The 19683-nt window shown below is 39.1% G+C and overlaps 1 protein-coding gene across 1 annotated transcript; it reads right to left on the reverse strand.

Moving 5' to 3' along the window:
• LOC306918671 (uncharacterized protein) lies at window positions 1-18211 on the reverse strand (the record flags this gene model as incomplete). The annotated part of the gene is made up of 8 exons (XM_079531554.1): window positions 1-7; window positions 2624-2728; window positions 4284-4397; window positions 8044-8157; window positions 9805-9918; window positions 11422-11535; window positions 12990-13103; window positions 18162-18211. 8 exons carry the CDS (start codon window positions 18209-18211, stop codon window positions 1-3), a joined length of 732 nt encoding a protein of 243 aa, XP_079387680.1.
• Window positions 18212-19683: the final 1472 nt, after the last annotated feature.

Consider the following 19683-nt stretch of genomic DNA (forward strand, 5'->3'; position numbering starts at 1 on the left):
CTAGCTTCTGTTTTGTCAACAAGATGGAGATCATGAGAGTGATTTGTGACAGGCAAGATAAACTGTTACCACAACAAGATGACATAAAAGCAGGGATATTATCCCGAGAATATCTCGAGAATTTGTCAAGTCTTCCGAACACCCCATAGGCCATTTGTTATGAACCACGATGTTCCCCTCCTACTCTGCACACCAACCTCATTCCCCTCTTAACCCTTTCATTCCTTTCTTCTCCTACTTTCTTTCTTTCTTCCTATCTACTTCCAAAATAAACAGCAGTACCCCTTATCTCTTTCAACCACTCTCTCCTACAACATCATGGAGTCACTATTCACTTCTGTCTATTTCTCTCTCTTTTCTACTTCTCTGTGCTGGCTATTGCTACTATTTACTTTATTAAAAAAAAAAGGAAAACCTACAAGGTGAAAGGAGAAGGTGTCAAAGTTCCAAGTGGGAGGGTGGGGGGTTGTTTTCGTCTTGTCTTGTTTTGTTTTGTTTTGTTATATAAAAGAAAAAGAAGCATAACATATCACATGTACTGCATTTTTCCCTGTCCAAACCCCTCTACTATGCTTAATAAAAAACCTTAAAATTGAAAAAGCAGGGATATTATTATAAGATCCTTGATCATCTTTCAAACATCTATTGACACAAAGTCTATCTATCAAATTACCAGATTATTTTAGTCTTCTATTTTCTACAACCAACGTAAAACTACTTTATAGTTAATGATGTCTTTGTGGATTCATTATGTTAAAATCCAAGATAAGAAGCCAGATTTGTTTTGGATGTTTTTGTTTTTAGGAAAGTTCATAGAGAAGGCGTGGCAGTTACGTTGGAGAACAATGTATCCATAACTGTTTATGTATTGTGTTTGTGGTGTGTTGGTGTTTGTACATTTAGTGATTGTCTTGTAAGCGTTGTGCGGGCTGGGCATCTTATGATGCAGGACACATAAAAAACTGTTTCTTAGAAGTGGTCAAAATATAGAATACATGTTCAGAAGCATCTTCCATAAAACCATGATTGTTTATCTAGATATTCGATAAAAGTAAAGGTTAAAGCCACCGTCTGTGATTTCTTCAACTGGTTGTCTGTGTTGGTTTAGAATAATAATGTCTAACCATCATGCTTCTGTATATTATGTGCTAATTGTTTAGGAACAGCTAGTGAACTGTGGGCTCTCCTTTCATTATGTTATAATTGTTTAGGAACAGCTAGTGAACTGTGGGCTCTCCTTTCATGATGTTATAATTGTTTAGGAACAGCTAGTGAACTGTGGGCTCTCCTTTCATTATGTTATAATTGTTTAGGAACAGCTAGTGAACTGTGGGCTCTCCTTTCATGATGTTATAATTGTTAAGAAACAGTGCTAGACTAGTGAACTGTGGGCTCTCCTTTCATGGTGTTATAATTGTTTAGGAACAGCTAGTGAACTGTGGGCTCTCCTTTCATGATGTTATAATTGTTAAGAAACAGTGCTAGACTAGTGAACTGTGGGCTCTCCTTTCATGGTGTTATAATTGTTTAGGAACAGCTAGTGAACTGTGGGCTCTTCTTTCATGGTGTTATAATTGTTTAGGAACAGCTAGTGAACTGTGGGCTCTCCTTTCATGATGTTTCACAAATTGCAAATTGGGACATGGCCTGAAAACGTCCGTACCCCAGCCTAGATTCAGAGTGAATATTGGGCGTGATTATCCTCTAGTGTGAGCGGTTTAAAGATCCAATCTTAAGCATAGGATGATTGACATACAGTGTGTGTTGAGGTCCGTAGTTGTGTCATAGTGTTGTGTACAGTATATTGTACAGGAGGATTGACATACTGTGTATCTGGAGGTCCAGGTTCATTACTGAAGTTAATAGGTTCTCCCATAGACGTGTCACTCTTCATAGACATGTAGCTGGGTGTTGGAGACTCTGCTCTGTGGTACAGACCTCTGGAATAACATAAATGTTTTCATAATTATCATCTACATGGATTACAGTTCTCAGTCACCACAACTGGTTGCTGTCAGACAGTCGAGGACGTCACAACAATGTTTCATTAATCTGGATTGTTACTGTCCGAGTGTCCATTATGCTTTATATTGTACAGGAGGATTGTTACTGTCCGAGTGTCCGTTATGCTTTATATTGTACAGGAGGATTGTTACTGTCCGAGTGTCCATTATGCTTTATATTGTACAGGAGGATTGTTACTGTCCGAGTGTCCGTTATGCTTTATATTGTACAGGAGGATTGACATACTGTGTATCTGGAGGTCCAGGTTCATTACTGAAGTTAATAGGTTCTCCCATAGACCAGTCACTCATTCATGTCCCATTATATTATTATTGACCATTATATAAAGCTCTTCAAAGTTACAGTACAATAACAGGTTCATATTCCATAGTTTACACACACACACACACACACACACACACACACACACACACACACACACACACACACACACACACACACACACACACACACACAGTGTTGTGTATTGTAGTGTTTAGTGTGTATTATTGTATAGTGTAAATATTGTATAGTGTAAATAATGTATAGTGTTATAGTGTAAATATTGTATAGTGTAAATATTGTATAGTGTAAATAATGTATAGGGAGATTCACATACTGAGGTCCAGGTTCATTACTGAAGTCAGGAGGTTTTCCCTTAGACTTGTCACTCTTCACAGACAGAAGGCTGGGTGTTGGAGACTCTGCTCTGTGGTACAGACTTCTGGAATCAGAGAAATTGTTTTATAATTATCACGTGAATGAAGACATCAGTCTGTTCCAGATTCCTTATTGTTACATCCAGTTATACGAGTATAAGAGAGTGAAATATTTGGGTTTCACCTCATAACGACACGCAACAAAAAAATCACACCCCTGTGAAGTGAGGGGCGCTCTTCTTATCATCATCTCATTCCTGCCAATCACAGATTGCGTCCTCACCTTCGTCTTCAATGTTTGTGTTACGCAATGTTTATGTTTTACACAAACATTAAACACTGTCCATTCATTATCAATAGCCTTTAATGTTTATGTTTTACACAAACATTAAACACTGTCCATTCATTATCAATAGCCTTTAATGTTTATGTTTTACACAAACACTAAACACTGTCCATTCATTATCAATAGCCTTTAATGTTTATGTTTTACACAAACATTAAACACTGTCCATTCATTATCAATAGCATTTAATGTTTATGTTTTACACAAACATTAAACACTGTCCATTCATTATCAATAGCATTTAATGTTTATGTTTTACACAAACACTAAACACTGTCCATTCATTATCAATAGCCTTTAATGTTTGTGTTTACACAAACATTAAACACTGTCCATTCATTATCAATAGCCTTTAATGTTTGTGTTTACACAAACATTAAACACTGTCCATTCATTATCAATAGCATTTAATGTTTGTGTGAAATTGCACGTTTGTTGATAATGTTGCTAATGTGTTTCTCAGTGGAAAGAGGTGAAGCTTTTGAGACCAGTGTTTGCTCAGTGTGTGGGTTGGCCGTTCCTCATACACTGTTTGTGGTGAGTTTTGGTTTTAACTCACAATGAATGTAATCGTCTTTGGATTTATCGTAAGGGGTTCTCTTTGTTGTTTTCCCTAGAAGGAGCCTCTACCGTATGTTGGGTGTGTGGGTATTGATTGATTGATATAAACACATTGATAAAGTGTATTGATTGATTGATATAAACACATTGATAAAGTGTATTGATTGATTGATATAAACACATTGATAAAGTGTATTGATTGATTGATATAAACACATTGATAAAGTGTATTGATTGATTGATATAAACACATTGATAAAGTGTTGTGCATACTATGCAGATTATACTGCCAATGATCCAGAGCCAAATTGGGTCCAGTTTGTAATTCTATTTTGTTTACACTTATTGTATTGTATACAGGCTTGCATGCCATATTTGCCAAACTGTGGCCTTTGATTCTTTTTGACATAAAAAGGAAAATACAGACCACCAACTTCCTGGGAAATAAAGAATGTGTGTGTGTGTGTGTGTGTGTGTGTGTGTGTGTGTGTGTGTGTGTGTGTGTGTGTGTGTGTGTGTGTGTGTGTGTGTGTGTGTGTGTGTGTGTGTGTGTGTGTGTGTGTGTGTGTGTGTGTGTGTGTGTGTGTGTGTGTGCACATATTTATGTATTCATGTCTGATATAAGTATATGTTCACATGCAATAATAATATCTAATAATATCTTATAGTATATCTTATTAGTGTTGTGTATTTTGTACAGAGGATTGACATACTGTGTATCTGGAGGTCCAGGTTCATTACTGAAGTTAAGAGGTTCTCTTTTAGACGTGTCACTCTTCACAGACAGAAGGCTGGGTGTTGGAGACTCTGCTCTGTGGTACAGACTTCTGGAATCACACAAATAGGCCTAATGTTACAATTATCACTTGAATAATACAAAATACCATGTGTTCAAAATTATTCATTGTTATGTCCCACGAGTGAAATCTTTAGGTTTTATAGCAGATTTTGTATTGTACTTTCTTTGAAATGTCCATTCTACAAACTGACACTGTTAATAAGATAATCAATCAATCAATCAATCTCACAACATACAACATGAAAACAGAAAATTAGCAATTCAATAATAGATATTGATTTAACAGTGTGTATCATAGACAGGACATTATGCATAGAAGCAGCCAGTCTATATAGTGCAGCTTCACCTCTGAACTCCACATTGTAAAATGGTACAACTTAATTCACAAACTGCACACATCATAGTAACTTAAACATATTATTTAGCCCTAGAACACTAAACACAGGTGGTTTTCACCGAGACAATTACATTTGTGTAATTTTCATAATGTTTCTGATGTCTGAGGTGGGTGAGGCAGGTGTTTAGTGATAGAGAAAAATCCCATACACCCACAATGGGATTTTCTTTGTTTTTTCTTTTTTTCACTGGACCATTCTGACAAGTCCCAGGAATTGGTGGACCAAAGGAGAAGTTCTATAGAGCGTCGCAGTCCCGCCCCCTACCATGGACCAGGAAATGAATCCCAATGCATTTTTCCCATAGACATTTCATAAAGTATTTATTTAAAGACGGTTTAAAGACGCCGCGGACAAAGCCAACTCGAGTCGTGACAACTCATGACAACACAAACAATATTTTGGACCAAACAAATAATTACAAAGAAGAAAAACAACAAAAAAAGTGTTGTAACCTGCCGTTTTTTTCTTCTTTCTGATTATTTTTTCGGCCCCAAAAATTGTGTTTGTTGTCATGATTTGTCACGACTCGAGTTGGCTTTGTCCGCGGCGTAAACATCTTTAAATAAATACTTTCTGAAATGTCTATGAGGAAAATGAACGGAGAATCATTTCCTGGTCCATGGTAGGGGGTGGGACTGCGACGCTCTATAGGCTACCAGTCACAGACTACTCTTGTTATCATAATCTGTATTTGTCATTCATGTAATTCACATTTTAATGCTACTCAGAATGTAATGTAATGTTTTCATATTTGGAAATGTGCGCTGTCACATGGCATGCATGCATTGCACAAATGTGCAAATATCAATGGTCATACGTCATCGATATGTCATCGATATGTCATCGATATGTCATCGATATGTCATCGATACGTCATCGATATGTCATCGATACGTCATCGATATGTCATCGATATGTCATCGATATGTCATCGATATGTCATCGATATGTCATCGATACGTCATCGATATGTCATCGATATGTCATCGATATGTCATCGATATGTCATCGATACGTCATCGATATGTCATCGATATGTCATCGATATGTCATCGATATGTCATCGATATGTCATCGATATGTCATCGATGACTGAAGTCACAAGCTGGTCACCTGAAAGAAAGAGTGCTTTTTCACAAACAACAGGGTCAATGTTCTTCCAGTCACAGTCAGACTACTGTTGTTATGATATTCTGTATTTGTCATTCATGTAATTCACATTGTAATGCTATCCAGAATGTGTGTAGCAGGCTAATGTAATGTTTTCATATTCGGAAAGGTGTTGTCGTATATTACGGAGCCACATTACGATGAAATATCCATATTGCTTATATGTTATATACTGCTTAAGCATATATAGGTGATGACAAACAACTGGCTGCTACAGGGAACCCACAAGTTGATATTGGAGGGTCCCCTGCCAAAGTTGATATTGGAGGGTCCCCTGCCAAAGTTGATATTGGAGGGTCCCCTGCCAAAGTTGATATTGGAGGGTCCCCTGCCAAAGTTGATATTGGAGGGTCCCCTGCCAAAGTTGATATTGGAGGGTCCCCTGCCAAAGTTGATATTGGAGGGTCCCCTGCCAAAGTTGATATTGGAGGGTCCCCTGCCAAAGTTGATATTGGAGGGTCCCCTGCCAAAGTTGATATTGGAGGGTCCCCTGCCAAAGTTGATATTGGAGGGTCCCCTGCCAAAGTTGATATTGGAGGGTCCCCTGCCAAAGTTGATATTGGAGGGTCCCCTGCCAAAGTTGATATTGGAGGGTCCCCTGCCAAAGTTGCCGCAGCCAAGAAGCGCCTATGGTGATCAATTCTAAAGGTTTGCTATGAGATTGTAAAGGCTATTGAATTGGACCGTGGATATACCATTGTATAGATTTGGCTGCAATAGTGTTACTGGGGACGCACATGCACGTGCACACCCCACATGCACTATTTGGAGAATTATATAGGGTCTCAAATGTGCGGAGATCCACAGTCAGTTGAGAGTTGACAGAGAGGCAGTGAGATCATGCAAGGTTCCAGATGAGATCGGGGACTGCTATGATAGGACTGCTCTAGGATGGCTCTGGAGTGGACTGATCATGATCATTTGGTATAACTAAGCTTTGTCCTTAATAAAATGATACAGAAATAAGGACATGCCTGGTCTTCTCCAATAATTTATGCTACAAGGGTCAAAAGTGCTTCCTGGACACTCAATATACGACAGTGTGCTGTCACAATAATTAACCAGATGATCACACCAGCAAAACTATATGTTATTCATCACTAGTTGTATAGTGTAAAAGGGTAACATATTTTAGTTTCCTCTCACAACATTGAAGCAAAAGGAAAACTGAATAAAATAGCAACAAAACATAATATAAATTGTTATGTTGTGGTTGTACTAGGCATGTAAAATAAAGTGTAGTAGTTACAGGGCCTGGCCAAGAGGGGGCACCAGTACACCAGACTAGGACTAGGCTGTCAGTAGGAGGAAGTGACTTTATTATGTGGCGATAGAGCTTCCAGTCTGTTTCTCACTTGGGAAATAAACAACAAGCATAATATTGTACTGTAACCTTGTGTGGCGTCTTTAGCCAGCCTGTCTACTGAACACCACACTGTGATTTGTACCACTTCATTCACAAACTGCTCACACAGTAACTTACAATCTGTAGATGAACTTTGAACAGGGTTGATACAACATTATTAGATGTTATGTCTTTTTTTGTCATTCATGTAACTTAGCATGAGATCACATTGTTGTGTTATAGTGTTGTGTATATAATGCTGCTGCATTGTCTGAAGGAAGCCAAGCCAAAATAAGTTGTACGATTAGTATGTACCTGTAATGTACACAAGATGGAACAATAAAGTTGTATTCTTATGAACCTGTAGTGTACACAAGTTGGAACAATAAAGTTGTATTCTTATGAACCTGTAGTGTACACAAGTTGGAACAATAAAGTTGTATTCTTATGAACCTGTAGTGTACACAAGATGGAACAATAAAGTTGTATTCTTATGAACCTGTAATGTACACAAGATGGAACAATAAAGTTGTATTCTTATGTACCTGTAGTGTACACAAGATGGAACAATAAAGTTGTATCCTTATGTACCTGTAGTGTACACAAGATGGAACAATAAAGTTGTATTCTTATGAACCTGTAGTGTACACAAGATGGAACAATAAAGTTGTATCCTTATGTACCTGTATAGTGTACACAAGATGGAACAATAAAGTACAACATTGAACCTTGAACTGTAGGCTATTGGAGGATTGACATACTGTGTATCTGGAGGTCCAGGTTCATTACTGAAGTTAAGAGGTTTTCCCATAGACGTGTCACTCTTCACAGACAGAAGGCTGGGTGTTGGAGACTCTGCTCTGTGGTACAGACTTCTGGAATCATAGAAATGTTTCTATAATTATAATGTAGATTCCAATTCATTCATTGTTTATTGTTATTAGTCCCATTTTACATCTTAAAGCTCTCAGTCGACAAAACTGATTTCAGTTATTTGGAAGCACGTCACACACCAAAAGTAGCTGATCTACAAGCTCAACAACACGTCACTGTGCAATGTATTGTGAGCCTATAGATCAACTATTTTCAGTTATTTAAACAGTATTAGATTAGAATGTGTTTCATTTCAGTTGTTTTCCACTGTCCACTGTAACCATGATGTAAGAAATGCAGTTGTTCAGAAACATCTTCCATAAAACCATAATTGTTTCAGACATTCTGTTTCCCAGCACAGATCCAGAGCAAATGTTGGCCATGATTATCCTCTAGTGTGAGCGGTTAGTTAGGTAAAGTTAGCTTAAGTTGTCAAAGGTGCTTCCTGGACACTCAATATACGACAGTGTGCTGTCACAATAATTAACCAGATAATCACACCAGCAAAACTATATGTTATTCATCACTAGTTGTATAGTGTAAAAGGGTAACATATTTTAGTTTCCTCTCACAACATTGCAGCAAAAGGAAAACTGAATAAAATAGCAACAAAACATAATATAAATTGTTATGTTGTGGTTGTACTACTAGGCATGTAAAAAAGTGTAGTAGTTACAGGGCCTGGCCAAGAGGGGGCACCAGTACACCAGACTAGGACTAGGCTGTCAGTAGGAGGAAGTGACTTTATTATGTGGCGATAGAGCTTCCAGTCTGTTTCTCACTTGGGAAATAAACAACAAGCATAATATTGTACTGTAACCTTGTGTGGCGTCTTTAAGTTACCACAGAAATATAACATCTTACTAAATATACAATAGGCCTACACTAACAGGTGATAGTTTAAATGTATATGTGGCATACTGTACACTACTAGTGTACACTTAACTGTACATACTGTACTCATACTGTACACATACTGCACACATACTGCACACAAGCAGCCAGCCTGTCTACTGAACACCACACTGTGATTTGTACCACTTCATTCACAAACTGCTCACACAGTAACTTACAATCTGTAGATGAACTTTGAACAGGGTTGATACAACATTATTAGATGTTATGTCTTGTTTTTGTCATTCATGTAACTTAGCATGAGATCACATTGTTGTGTTATAGTGTTGTGTATATAATGCTGCTGCATTGTCTGAAGGAAGCCAAGCCAAAATAAGTTTTACGATTAGTATGTACCTGTAATGTACACAAGATGGAACAATAAAGTTGTATTCTTATGAACCTGTAGTGTACACAAGTTGGAACAATAAAGTTTTATTCTTATGTACCTGTAGTGTACACAAGATGGAACAATAAAGTTGTATTCTTATGTACCTGTAGTGTACACAAGATGGAACAATAAAGTTGTATTCTTATGAACCTGTAGTGTACACAAGTTGGAACAATAAAGTTGTATTCTTATGAACATGTAGTGTACACAAGCTGGAACAATAAAGTTGTATTCTTATGAACATGTAGTGTACACAAGCTGGAACAATAAAGTTGTATTCTTATGAACCTGTAATGTACACAAGATGGAACAATAAAGTACAACATTGAACCTTGAACTGTAGGCTATTGGAGGATTGACATACTGTGTATCTGGAGGTCCAGGTTCATTACTGAAGTTAAGAGGTTTTCCCATAGACGTGTCACTCTTCACAGACAGAAGGCTGGCTGTTGGAGACTCTGCTCTGTGGTACAGACTTCTGGAATCAGAGAAATGTTTCTATAATTATAATGTAGATTCCAATTCATTCATTGTTTATTGTTATTAGTCCCATTTTACATCTTAAAGCTCTCAGTCGACAAAACTGATTTCAGTTATTTGGAAGCACGTCACACACCAAAAGTAGCTGATCTACAAGCTCAACAACACGTCACTGTGCAATGTATTGTGAGCCTATAGATCAGCTATTTTCAGTTATTTAAACAGTATTAGATTAGAATGTGTTTCATTTCAGTTGTTTTCCACTGTCCACTGTAACCATGATGTAAGAAATGCAGTTGTTCAGAAACATCTTCCATAAAACCATAATTGTTTCAGACATTCTGTTTCCCAGCACAGATCCAGAGCAAATGTTGGCCATGATTATCCTCTAGTGTGAGCGGTTAGTTAGGTAAAGTTAGCTTAAGTTGTCAAAGGTGCTTCCTGGACACTCAATATACGACAGTGTGCTGTCACAATAATTAACCAGATGATCACACCAGCAAAACGATATGTTATTCCCATCCCTAGTTGTATAGTGTAAAAGGGTAACATATTTTAGTTTCCTCTCACAACATTGCAGCAAAAGGAAAACTGAATAAAATAGCAACAAAACATAATATAAATTGTTAAGTTGTGGTTGTACTAGGCATGTAAAAAAGTGTAGTAGTTACAGGGCCTGGCCAAGAGGGGGCACCAGTACACCAGACTAGGACTAGGCTGTCAGTAGGAGGAAGTGACTTTATTATGTGGCGATAGAGCTTCCAGTCTGTTTCTCACTTGGGAAATAAACAACAAGCATAATATTGTACTGTAACCTTGTGTGGCGTCTTTAAGTTACCACAGAAATATAACATCTTACTAAATATACAATAGGCCTACACTAACAGGTGATAGTTTAAATGTATATGTGGCATACTGTACACTACTAGTGTACACTTAACTGTACATACTGTACTCATACTGTACACATACTGTACTCATACATACTGTACTCATACATACTGTACTCATACTGCACACATACTGCACCCAAGCAGCCAGCCTGTCTACTGAACACCACACTGTGATTTGTACCACTTCATTCACAAACTGCTCACACAGTAACTTACAATCTGTAGATGAACTTTGAACAGGGTTGATACAACATTATTAGATGTTATGTCTTGTTTTTGTCATTCATGTAACTTAGCATGAGATCACATTGTTGTGTTATAGTGTTGTGTATATAATGCTGCTGCATTGTCTGAAGGAAGCCAAACCAAAATAAGTTTTACGATTAGTATGTACCTGTAATGTACACAAGATGGAACAATAAAGTTGTATTCTTATGAACCTGTAGTGTACACAAGATGGAACAATAAAGTTGTATTCTTATGAACCTGTAGTGTACACAAGATGGAACAATAAAGTTGTATTCTTATGTACCTGTAATGTACACAAGATGGAACAATAAAGTACAACATTGAACCTTGAACTGTAGGCTATTGGAGGATTGACATACTGTGTATCTGGAGGTCCAGGTTCATTACTGAAGTTAAGAGGTTTTCCCATAGACGTGTCACTCTTCATAGACATGTAGCTGGGTGTTGGAGACTCTGCTCTGTGGTACAGACTTCTGGAATCATAGAAATGTTTCTATAATTATAATGTAGATTCCAATTCATTCATTGTTTATTGTTATTAGTCCCATTTTACATCTTAAAGCTCTCAGTCGACAAAACTGATTTCAGTTATTTGGAAGCACGTCACACACCAAAAGTAGCTGATCTACAAGCTCAACAACACGTCACTGTGCAATGTATTGTGAGCCTATAGATCAACTATTTTCAGTTATTTAAACAGTATTAGATTAGAATGTGTTTCATTTCAGTTGTTTTCCACTGTCCACTGTAACCAACTAACCATGATGTAAGAAATGCAGTTGTTCAGAAACATCTTCCATAAAACCATAATTGTTTCAGACATTCTGTTTCCCAGCACAGATCCAGAGCAAATGTTGGCCATGATTATCCTCTAGTGTGAGCGGTTAGTTAGGTAAAGTTAGCTTAAGTTGTGGCAAATCTGCAAAAAAAAACACTAGCTTTCTTCACATATGTGTTCATAAAGGTGTCTACTATCACAGAAAAATGTGTTCCAACCCAACTCCCTTGGGAAACTTTGTGACAGCTGCTGAAAGTTGGGGTGACATTATCAACCAATATAAGGCAAAAACAAAATCCAAATTTCATTATACTGTTTAATGTGACATGTCAAACTAGGGGGTTTTCAAGATTCTGAATCCATTGCAAGCATTAGTTTTGCACTAGCCTGGCACTCACCTATGCTTTTTATGGCATAGGCAGCTCCCGGCGGATCTGCCGGGAGAAACTATGCGCAGCTGCACGACATGAGACTAATTACTTAGAGCGACAGAGAGAGAGAGGAGTGTGTGTGTGTGTGTGTGTACATGTGTGCGTGTGTGTCAATTTAACAAAGGTGCACCGTGCAGACGATCAGAAATCAGCAGAGAGTGAGCGATGTTTGCGCTACTCTATGCCAAATTGAAGTGGACTCGGACCCAGACTTTTTTTTTCTCCCTGAAAATAAAAACGTCTGGGTTTCCGAGGCTAGTTTTGCACAAACAACACTCCTTTGCCTAAAAATGGCCATAGCCGTCATCACAAATGTGATGAGGTCAGCACATTTGGGCACATTTGGGCAAGTGGCTATGGCCGAATTTAGCTCAAGGAGTATTTTCGTGCAAAACTCATGCTTGGAATGGATTCAGCATCATGAAAACCCCCTAGTTTGACATGTCACATGCTACTTAAAGCATAATGACATTTGGAATTATTTGCCTTATATTGGTTGATAATTGTACCCCAACTTTCAGCAGCTGTCACCAAGTTTCCCAAAGGAGTTGGGTTGGAACACATTTTTCTGTGATAGTAGACACCTTTATGAACACATCTGTGAAGAAAGCTAGTGGTAGGCATTTTTTTTTGTAGATTTGCCACGAATTAAGCTAACTTTACCTAACTAGGTTCAAACATTTAATCGTGTGTATATTGTACAGGAGGATTGACATACTGTGTATCTGGAGGTCCAGGTTCATTACTGAAGTTAGGAGGTTTTCCCATAGACGCGTCGCTCTTCATAGACAGAAGGCTGGGTGTTGGAGACTCTGCTCTGTGGTGCAGACTTCTGGAATCACATAAATGTTTCTATAATTATCATGTGAATGAAGAAGTCCATTTATTCAATATGTGTGGTTTTGTGAGGTCTGAAGTTTAGTGTTTAGTGACATTGAGATGTTGGAGAACCAAGAGGTGGAACATAGTCAAAGTGTCATTGACTCTTAACTGACCTCACACTAGAGGAAGGCATATGCACCTGCTTTTTGTAACATTTGGTTACAAGGTTTTGTTTCTGTGTGTATGTGCTTGTGTATTTTATTTGTTGTACTGTGTGTCCATGTCATGTATGTAAAATGTAAATGTTCTTATTTGTATACAGGGCGCCATTGAAAAAGAGACCCTGGTCTCAATTGCATTCCCCTGAAATAAAGGTTTCAATGAATGAGGCTCCAGCAGGAGTCTAGAGCATACATGGGCAACTGGCGGCCCGGGGGCCGCATGTGGCCCCCACCTTCACTTAATGCGGCCCTCAGGTTAATATCGGAATACTGATATATTATTGATTCAGACGTTACAATTCCAAACACTTTTAATTACTTCAGTCTATATTAGTAGCTGAATGACTATAGTATTAGAATCTTATTATCTTTTTGTTATGTCCATGTTTCAGGATTCCAATTAAAAAATAGCAAAAAATAATAATTCAGGATTTCAATTAAAATATAGCAAAAAATAGCTGATCTACAAGTTCAAAACGTGTCGCAGTGCGACGCGTTTTGAACTTGTAGATCGGCAATTTTTTGCTATGTCCGAAATATGCTTATGTGGCCCTCTGGAGTGAGTGTGGAAATGTAGTGGCTCTCTCCATCTTCAAAGTTGCACCACCCCTGGTCTAGAGACCCCTGATCTAGAGACCCCTGGTCTAGAGACCCCTGGTCTAGAGACCCCTGATCTAGAGAGTTGCACCACCCCTGGTCTAGAGACCCCTGATCTAGAGACCCCTGATCTAGAGACCCCTGATCTAGAGAGTTGCACCACCCCTGGTCTAGAGACCCCTGGTCTAGAGACCCCTGGTCTAGAGAGTTGCACCACCCCTGGTCTAGAGACCCCTGATCTAGAGAGTTGCACCACCCCTGGTCTAGAGACCCCTGGTCTAGAGACCCCTGATCTAGAGACCCCTGGTCTAGAGACCCCTGGTCTAGAGACCCCTGATCTAGAGACCCCTGGTCTAGAGAGTTGCACCACCCCTGGTCTAGAGACCCCTGGTCTAGAGACCCCTGATCTAGAGACCCCTGGTCTAGAGAGTTGCACCACCCCTGGTCTAGAGACCCCTGGTCTAGAGACCCCTGATCTAGAGACCCCTGGTCTAGAGACCCCTGATCTAGAGACCCCTGGTCTAGAGACCCCTGATCTAGAGACCCCTGATCTAGAGACCCCTGGTCTAGAGACCCCTGATCTAGAGACCCCTGGTCTAGAGACCCCTGATCTAGAGACCCCTGATCTAGAGACCCCTGATCTAGAGACCCCTGGTCTAGAGAGCACTTTAGTTGACAAAACAGTACATTCTGCCCAAAGATATTTCTTGATCATTTTCTTTATCACACATTTCAAAAGAAAGAAACGTGTGCTTTTTCACAACTTGCACCAATTGTTCTTCCAGTCACAGACTACTCTTGTCATCATAATCTGTATTTGTCATTCATGTCATTCACATTTTAATGCTATTCAGAATGTGGGTAGTAGGTCAATGTAATGTTTTCATATTCGGAAAGGTGCGCTGTCACAATAATTAACCTGATGATCACACCAGCAAAATTATATGTTATTCATCCCTAGTTGTATAGTGTAAAAGGGTAACATCTTTTAGTTTCCTCTCACAACATTGCAGCAAAAAGAAAACTGAATAAAATAGCAACAAAACAATATCAATTATTATGTTGTGGTTTTACTAGGCATGTACAAAAAAGTGTAGTAGTTACAGGGCCTTGCCAAGAGGGGGCACCAGTACACCAGACTAGGACTAGGCTGTCAGTAGGAGGAAGTGACTTTATTATGTGGCGATAGAGCTTCCAGTCTGTTCCTCACTTGGGAAAAAAACAACAAGCATAATATTGTACTGTAACCTTGTGTGGCGTCTTTAAGTTACCACAGAAATATAAAATCTTACTAAATATACAATAGGCCTACACTAACAGGTGATAGTTTAAATGTATATGTGGCATACTATACACTACTGTACACTACTGTACTCATACTGTACTCATACTGTACTCATACTGTACTCACACTACTCATACTGTACACATACTGTACTCATACTGTACACATACTGTACACATACTGTACTCATACTGTACACATACTGTACACTACTGTACTCATACTGTACACATACTGTACACATACTGTACACATACTGTACACATACTGTACTCATACTGTACACATACTGTACTCATACTGTACTCATACTGTACACTACTGTACTCATACTGTACACATACTGTACACATACTGTACACTACTGTACTCATACTGTACTCATACTGTACTCATACTGTACTCACACTACTCATACTGTACACATACTGTACTCATACTGTACACATACTGTACACATACTGTACACATACTGTACTCATACTGTACTCATACTGTACACATACTGTACACATACTGTACTCATACTGTACACTACTGTACTCATACTGTACACATACTGTACACATACTGTACTCATACTGTACTCATACTGTACTCATACTGTACACATACTGTACACATACTGTACTCATACTGTACACATACTGTACTCATACTGTACACATACTGTACACATACTGTACACATACTGTACTCATACTGTACACATACTGTACACTACTGTACTCATACTGTACACATACTGTACACATACTGTACTCATACTGTACACATACTGTACTCATACTGTACACATACTGTACACATACTGTACTCATACTGTACACATACTGTACTCATACTGTACACATACTGTACACATACTGTACACATACTGTACTCATACTGTACACATACTGTACACTACTGTACTCATACTGTACACATACTGTACACATACTGTACTCATACTGTACACATACTGTACACATACTGTACACATACTGTACTCATACTGTACACATACTGTACACATACTGTACTCATACTGTACACATACTGTACACATACTGTACACTACTGTACTCATACTGTACACATACTGTACTCACACTACTCATACTGTACACTACTGTACTCATACTGTACACTACTGTACTCATACTGTACACTACTGTACTCATACTGTACTCATACTACTCATACTGTACACTACTGTACTCATACTGTACTCATACTGTACTCATACTGTACACATACTGTACTCACACTGTACTCATACTGTACACTACTGTACTCATACTGTACACTACTGTACTCATACTGTACTCATACTGTACACTACTGTACTCATACTGTACACTACTGTACTCATACTGTACTCACACTGTACTCATACTGTACACTACTGTACTCATACTGTACTCACACTGTACACTACTGTACTCATACTGTACACTACTGTACTCATACTGTACTCATACTGTACACTACTGTACTCATACTGTACACTACTGTACTCATACTGTACTCACACTGTACTCATACTGTACACTACTGTACTCATACTGTACTCACACTGTACACTACTGTACTCATACTGTACACTACTGTACTCATACTGTACACTACTGTACTCATACTGTACTCATACTGTACACTACTGTACTCATACTGTACACTACTGTACTCATACTGTACACATACTGTACTCACACTGTACTCATACTGTACACTACTGTACTCATACTGTACACTACTGTACTCATACTGTACACATACTGTACTCACACTGTACTCATACTGTACACTACTGTACTCATACTGTACACTACTGTACTCATACTGTACACTACTGTACTCATACTGTACTCACACTGTACTCATACTGTACACTACTGTACTCATACTGTACTCACACTGTACACTACTGTACTCATACTGTACACTACTGTACTCATACTGTACACTACTGTACTCATACTGTACTCATACTGTACACGACTGTACTCATACTGTACACTACTGTACTCATACTGTACTCACACTGTACTCATACTGTACACTACTGTACTCATACTGTACACTACTGTACTCATACTGTACTCACACTGTACTCATACTGTACACTACTGTACTCATACTGTACTCATACTGTACACTACTGTACTCATACTGTACTCATACTGTACACTACTGTACTCATACTGTACTCATACTGTACACTACTGTACTCATACTGTACTCATACTGTACACTACTGTACTCATACTGTACACTACTGTACTCATACTGTACTCACACTGTACTCATACTGTACACTACTGTACTCATACTGTACTCATACTGTACACTACTGTACACATACTGTACTCATACATACTGTACTCATACTGTACTCATACTGTACACATACTGCACACAAGCAGCCAGCCTGTCTACTGAACACCACACTGTGATTTGTACCACTTCATTCACAAACTGCTCACACAGTAATTTACAATCTGTAGATGAACTTTGAACAGGGTTGATACAACATTATTAGATGTTAGTGTACCTGTAGTGCATTTCTGTAGACAGACTTATACCATGTATAGTTTATATGTATAGTTTCATTATATAGATATGCCACTGTTACGTTCTTAGCTTACGGTACGCATGTTTCATGATAAATGCTTTTTTATGTGATGTATTCCCAATGCTTTTTTGTTATTGCTTAATGTAAATCGCTCTGGATTAAGAGCGTCTGCTAAATGCCTAAATTGTAAATTGTAATGTACACAAGCTGGAACAATAAAGTTGTATTCTTATGAACCTGTAGTGTACACAAGATGGAACAATAAAGTTGTATTCTTATGTACCTGTAGTGTACACAAGATGGAACAATAAAGTTGTATTCTTATGAACCTGCAGTGTACACAAGATGGAACAATAAAGTACAACATTGAACCTTGAATTGTAGGCTATTGGAGGATTGACATACTGTGTATCTGGAGGTCCTGGTTCATCTCTGAAGTCAGGAGGTTTTCCCATAGACGTGTCACTCTTCACAGACAGAAGGCTGTCTGTTGGAGACTCTGCTCTGTGGATGAGATGTTTGTCAGCTCCCTCCTCCTCTCTCTGCTCACACTGACTCCTCTCTGCTCTGTGGATGAGATGTTTGTCAGCTCCCTCCTCCTCTCTCTGCTCACACTGACTCCTCTCTGCTCTGTGGATGAGATGTTTGTCAGCTCCCTCCTCCTCTCTCTGCTCACACTGACTCCTCTCTGCTCTGTGGATGAGATGTTCGTCAGCTCCCTCCTCCTCTCTCTGCTCACACTGACTCCTCTCTGCTCTGTGGATGAGATGTTTGTCAGCTCCCTCCTCCTCTCTCTGCTCACACTGACTCATCTTTGGTCTGCAGGAAACCTGTCAAGACAATACACCAGGAAACACCTGCGTTATTTGATGTGAAGAACAGTTATTTGATGTGATGCATCACAGACCCCCCCCCCCCCCCCCCCCCCCCCCCCGCGGAGTCTTATCTGTCATCTAACTCAGTGATTCTCATTTTTCAACCTTTTCAGGCCGTGACTCCCCCAAAACATTCACATTTGAACTGGGGACCACCCAAAACATTCACATTTGAACTGGGGACCACCCAAAACATTCACATGTGAACTGAGGACCACCCAAAACATTCACATGTGAACTGAGGACCACCCAAAACATTCACATTTGAACTGGGGACCACCCAAAACATTCACATGTGAACTGAGGACCACCCAAAACATTCACATGTGAACTGAGGACCACCCAAAAAATTCACATTTGAACTGGGGACCACCCAAAACATTCACATGTGAACTGAGGACCACCCAAAACATTCACATGTGAACTGAGGACCACCCAAAACATTCACATTTGAACTGGGGACCACCCAAAACATTCACATGTGAACTGGGGACCACCCAAAACATTCACATTTGAACTGGGGACCACCCAAAACATTCACATTTGAACTGGGGACCACCCAAAACATTCACATGTGAACTGAGGACCACCCAAAACATTCACATGTGAACTGAGGACCACCCAAAACATTCACATTTGAACTGGGGACCACCCAAAACATTCACATGTGAACTGAGGACCACCCAAAACATTCACATGTGAACTGAGGACCACCCAAAAAATTCACATTTGAACTGGGGACCACCCAAAACATTCACATGTGAACTGAGGACCACCCAAAACATTCACATGTGAACTGAGGACCACCCAAAACATTCACATGTGAACTGGGGACCACCCAAAACATTCACATTTGAACTGGGGACCACCCAAAACATTCACATGTGAACTGGGGACCACCCAAAACATTTACATTTGAACTGGGGACCACCCAAAACATTCACATTTGAACTGGGGACCACCCAAAACATTCACATGTGAACTGGGGACCACCCAAAACATTTACATTTGAACTGGGGACCACCCAAAACATTCACATGTGAACTGGGGAC

This window comes from Electrona antarctica (genome assembly GCF_951216825.1).
Source record: "Electrona antarctica genome assembly, contig: scaffold_164, whole genome shotgun sequence".
Lineage (NCBI taxonomy): Eukaryota > Metazoa > Chordata > Actinopteri > Myctophiformes > Myctophidae > Electrona > Electrona antarctica.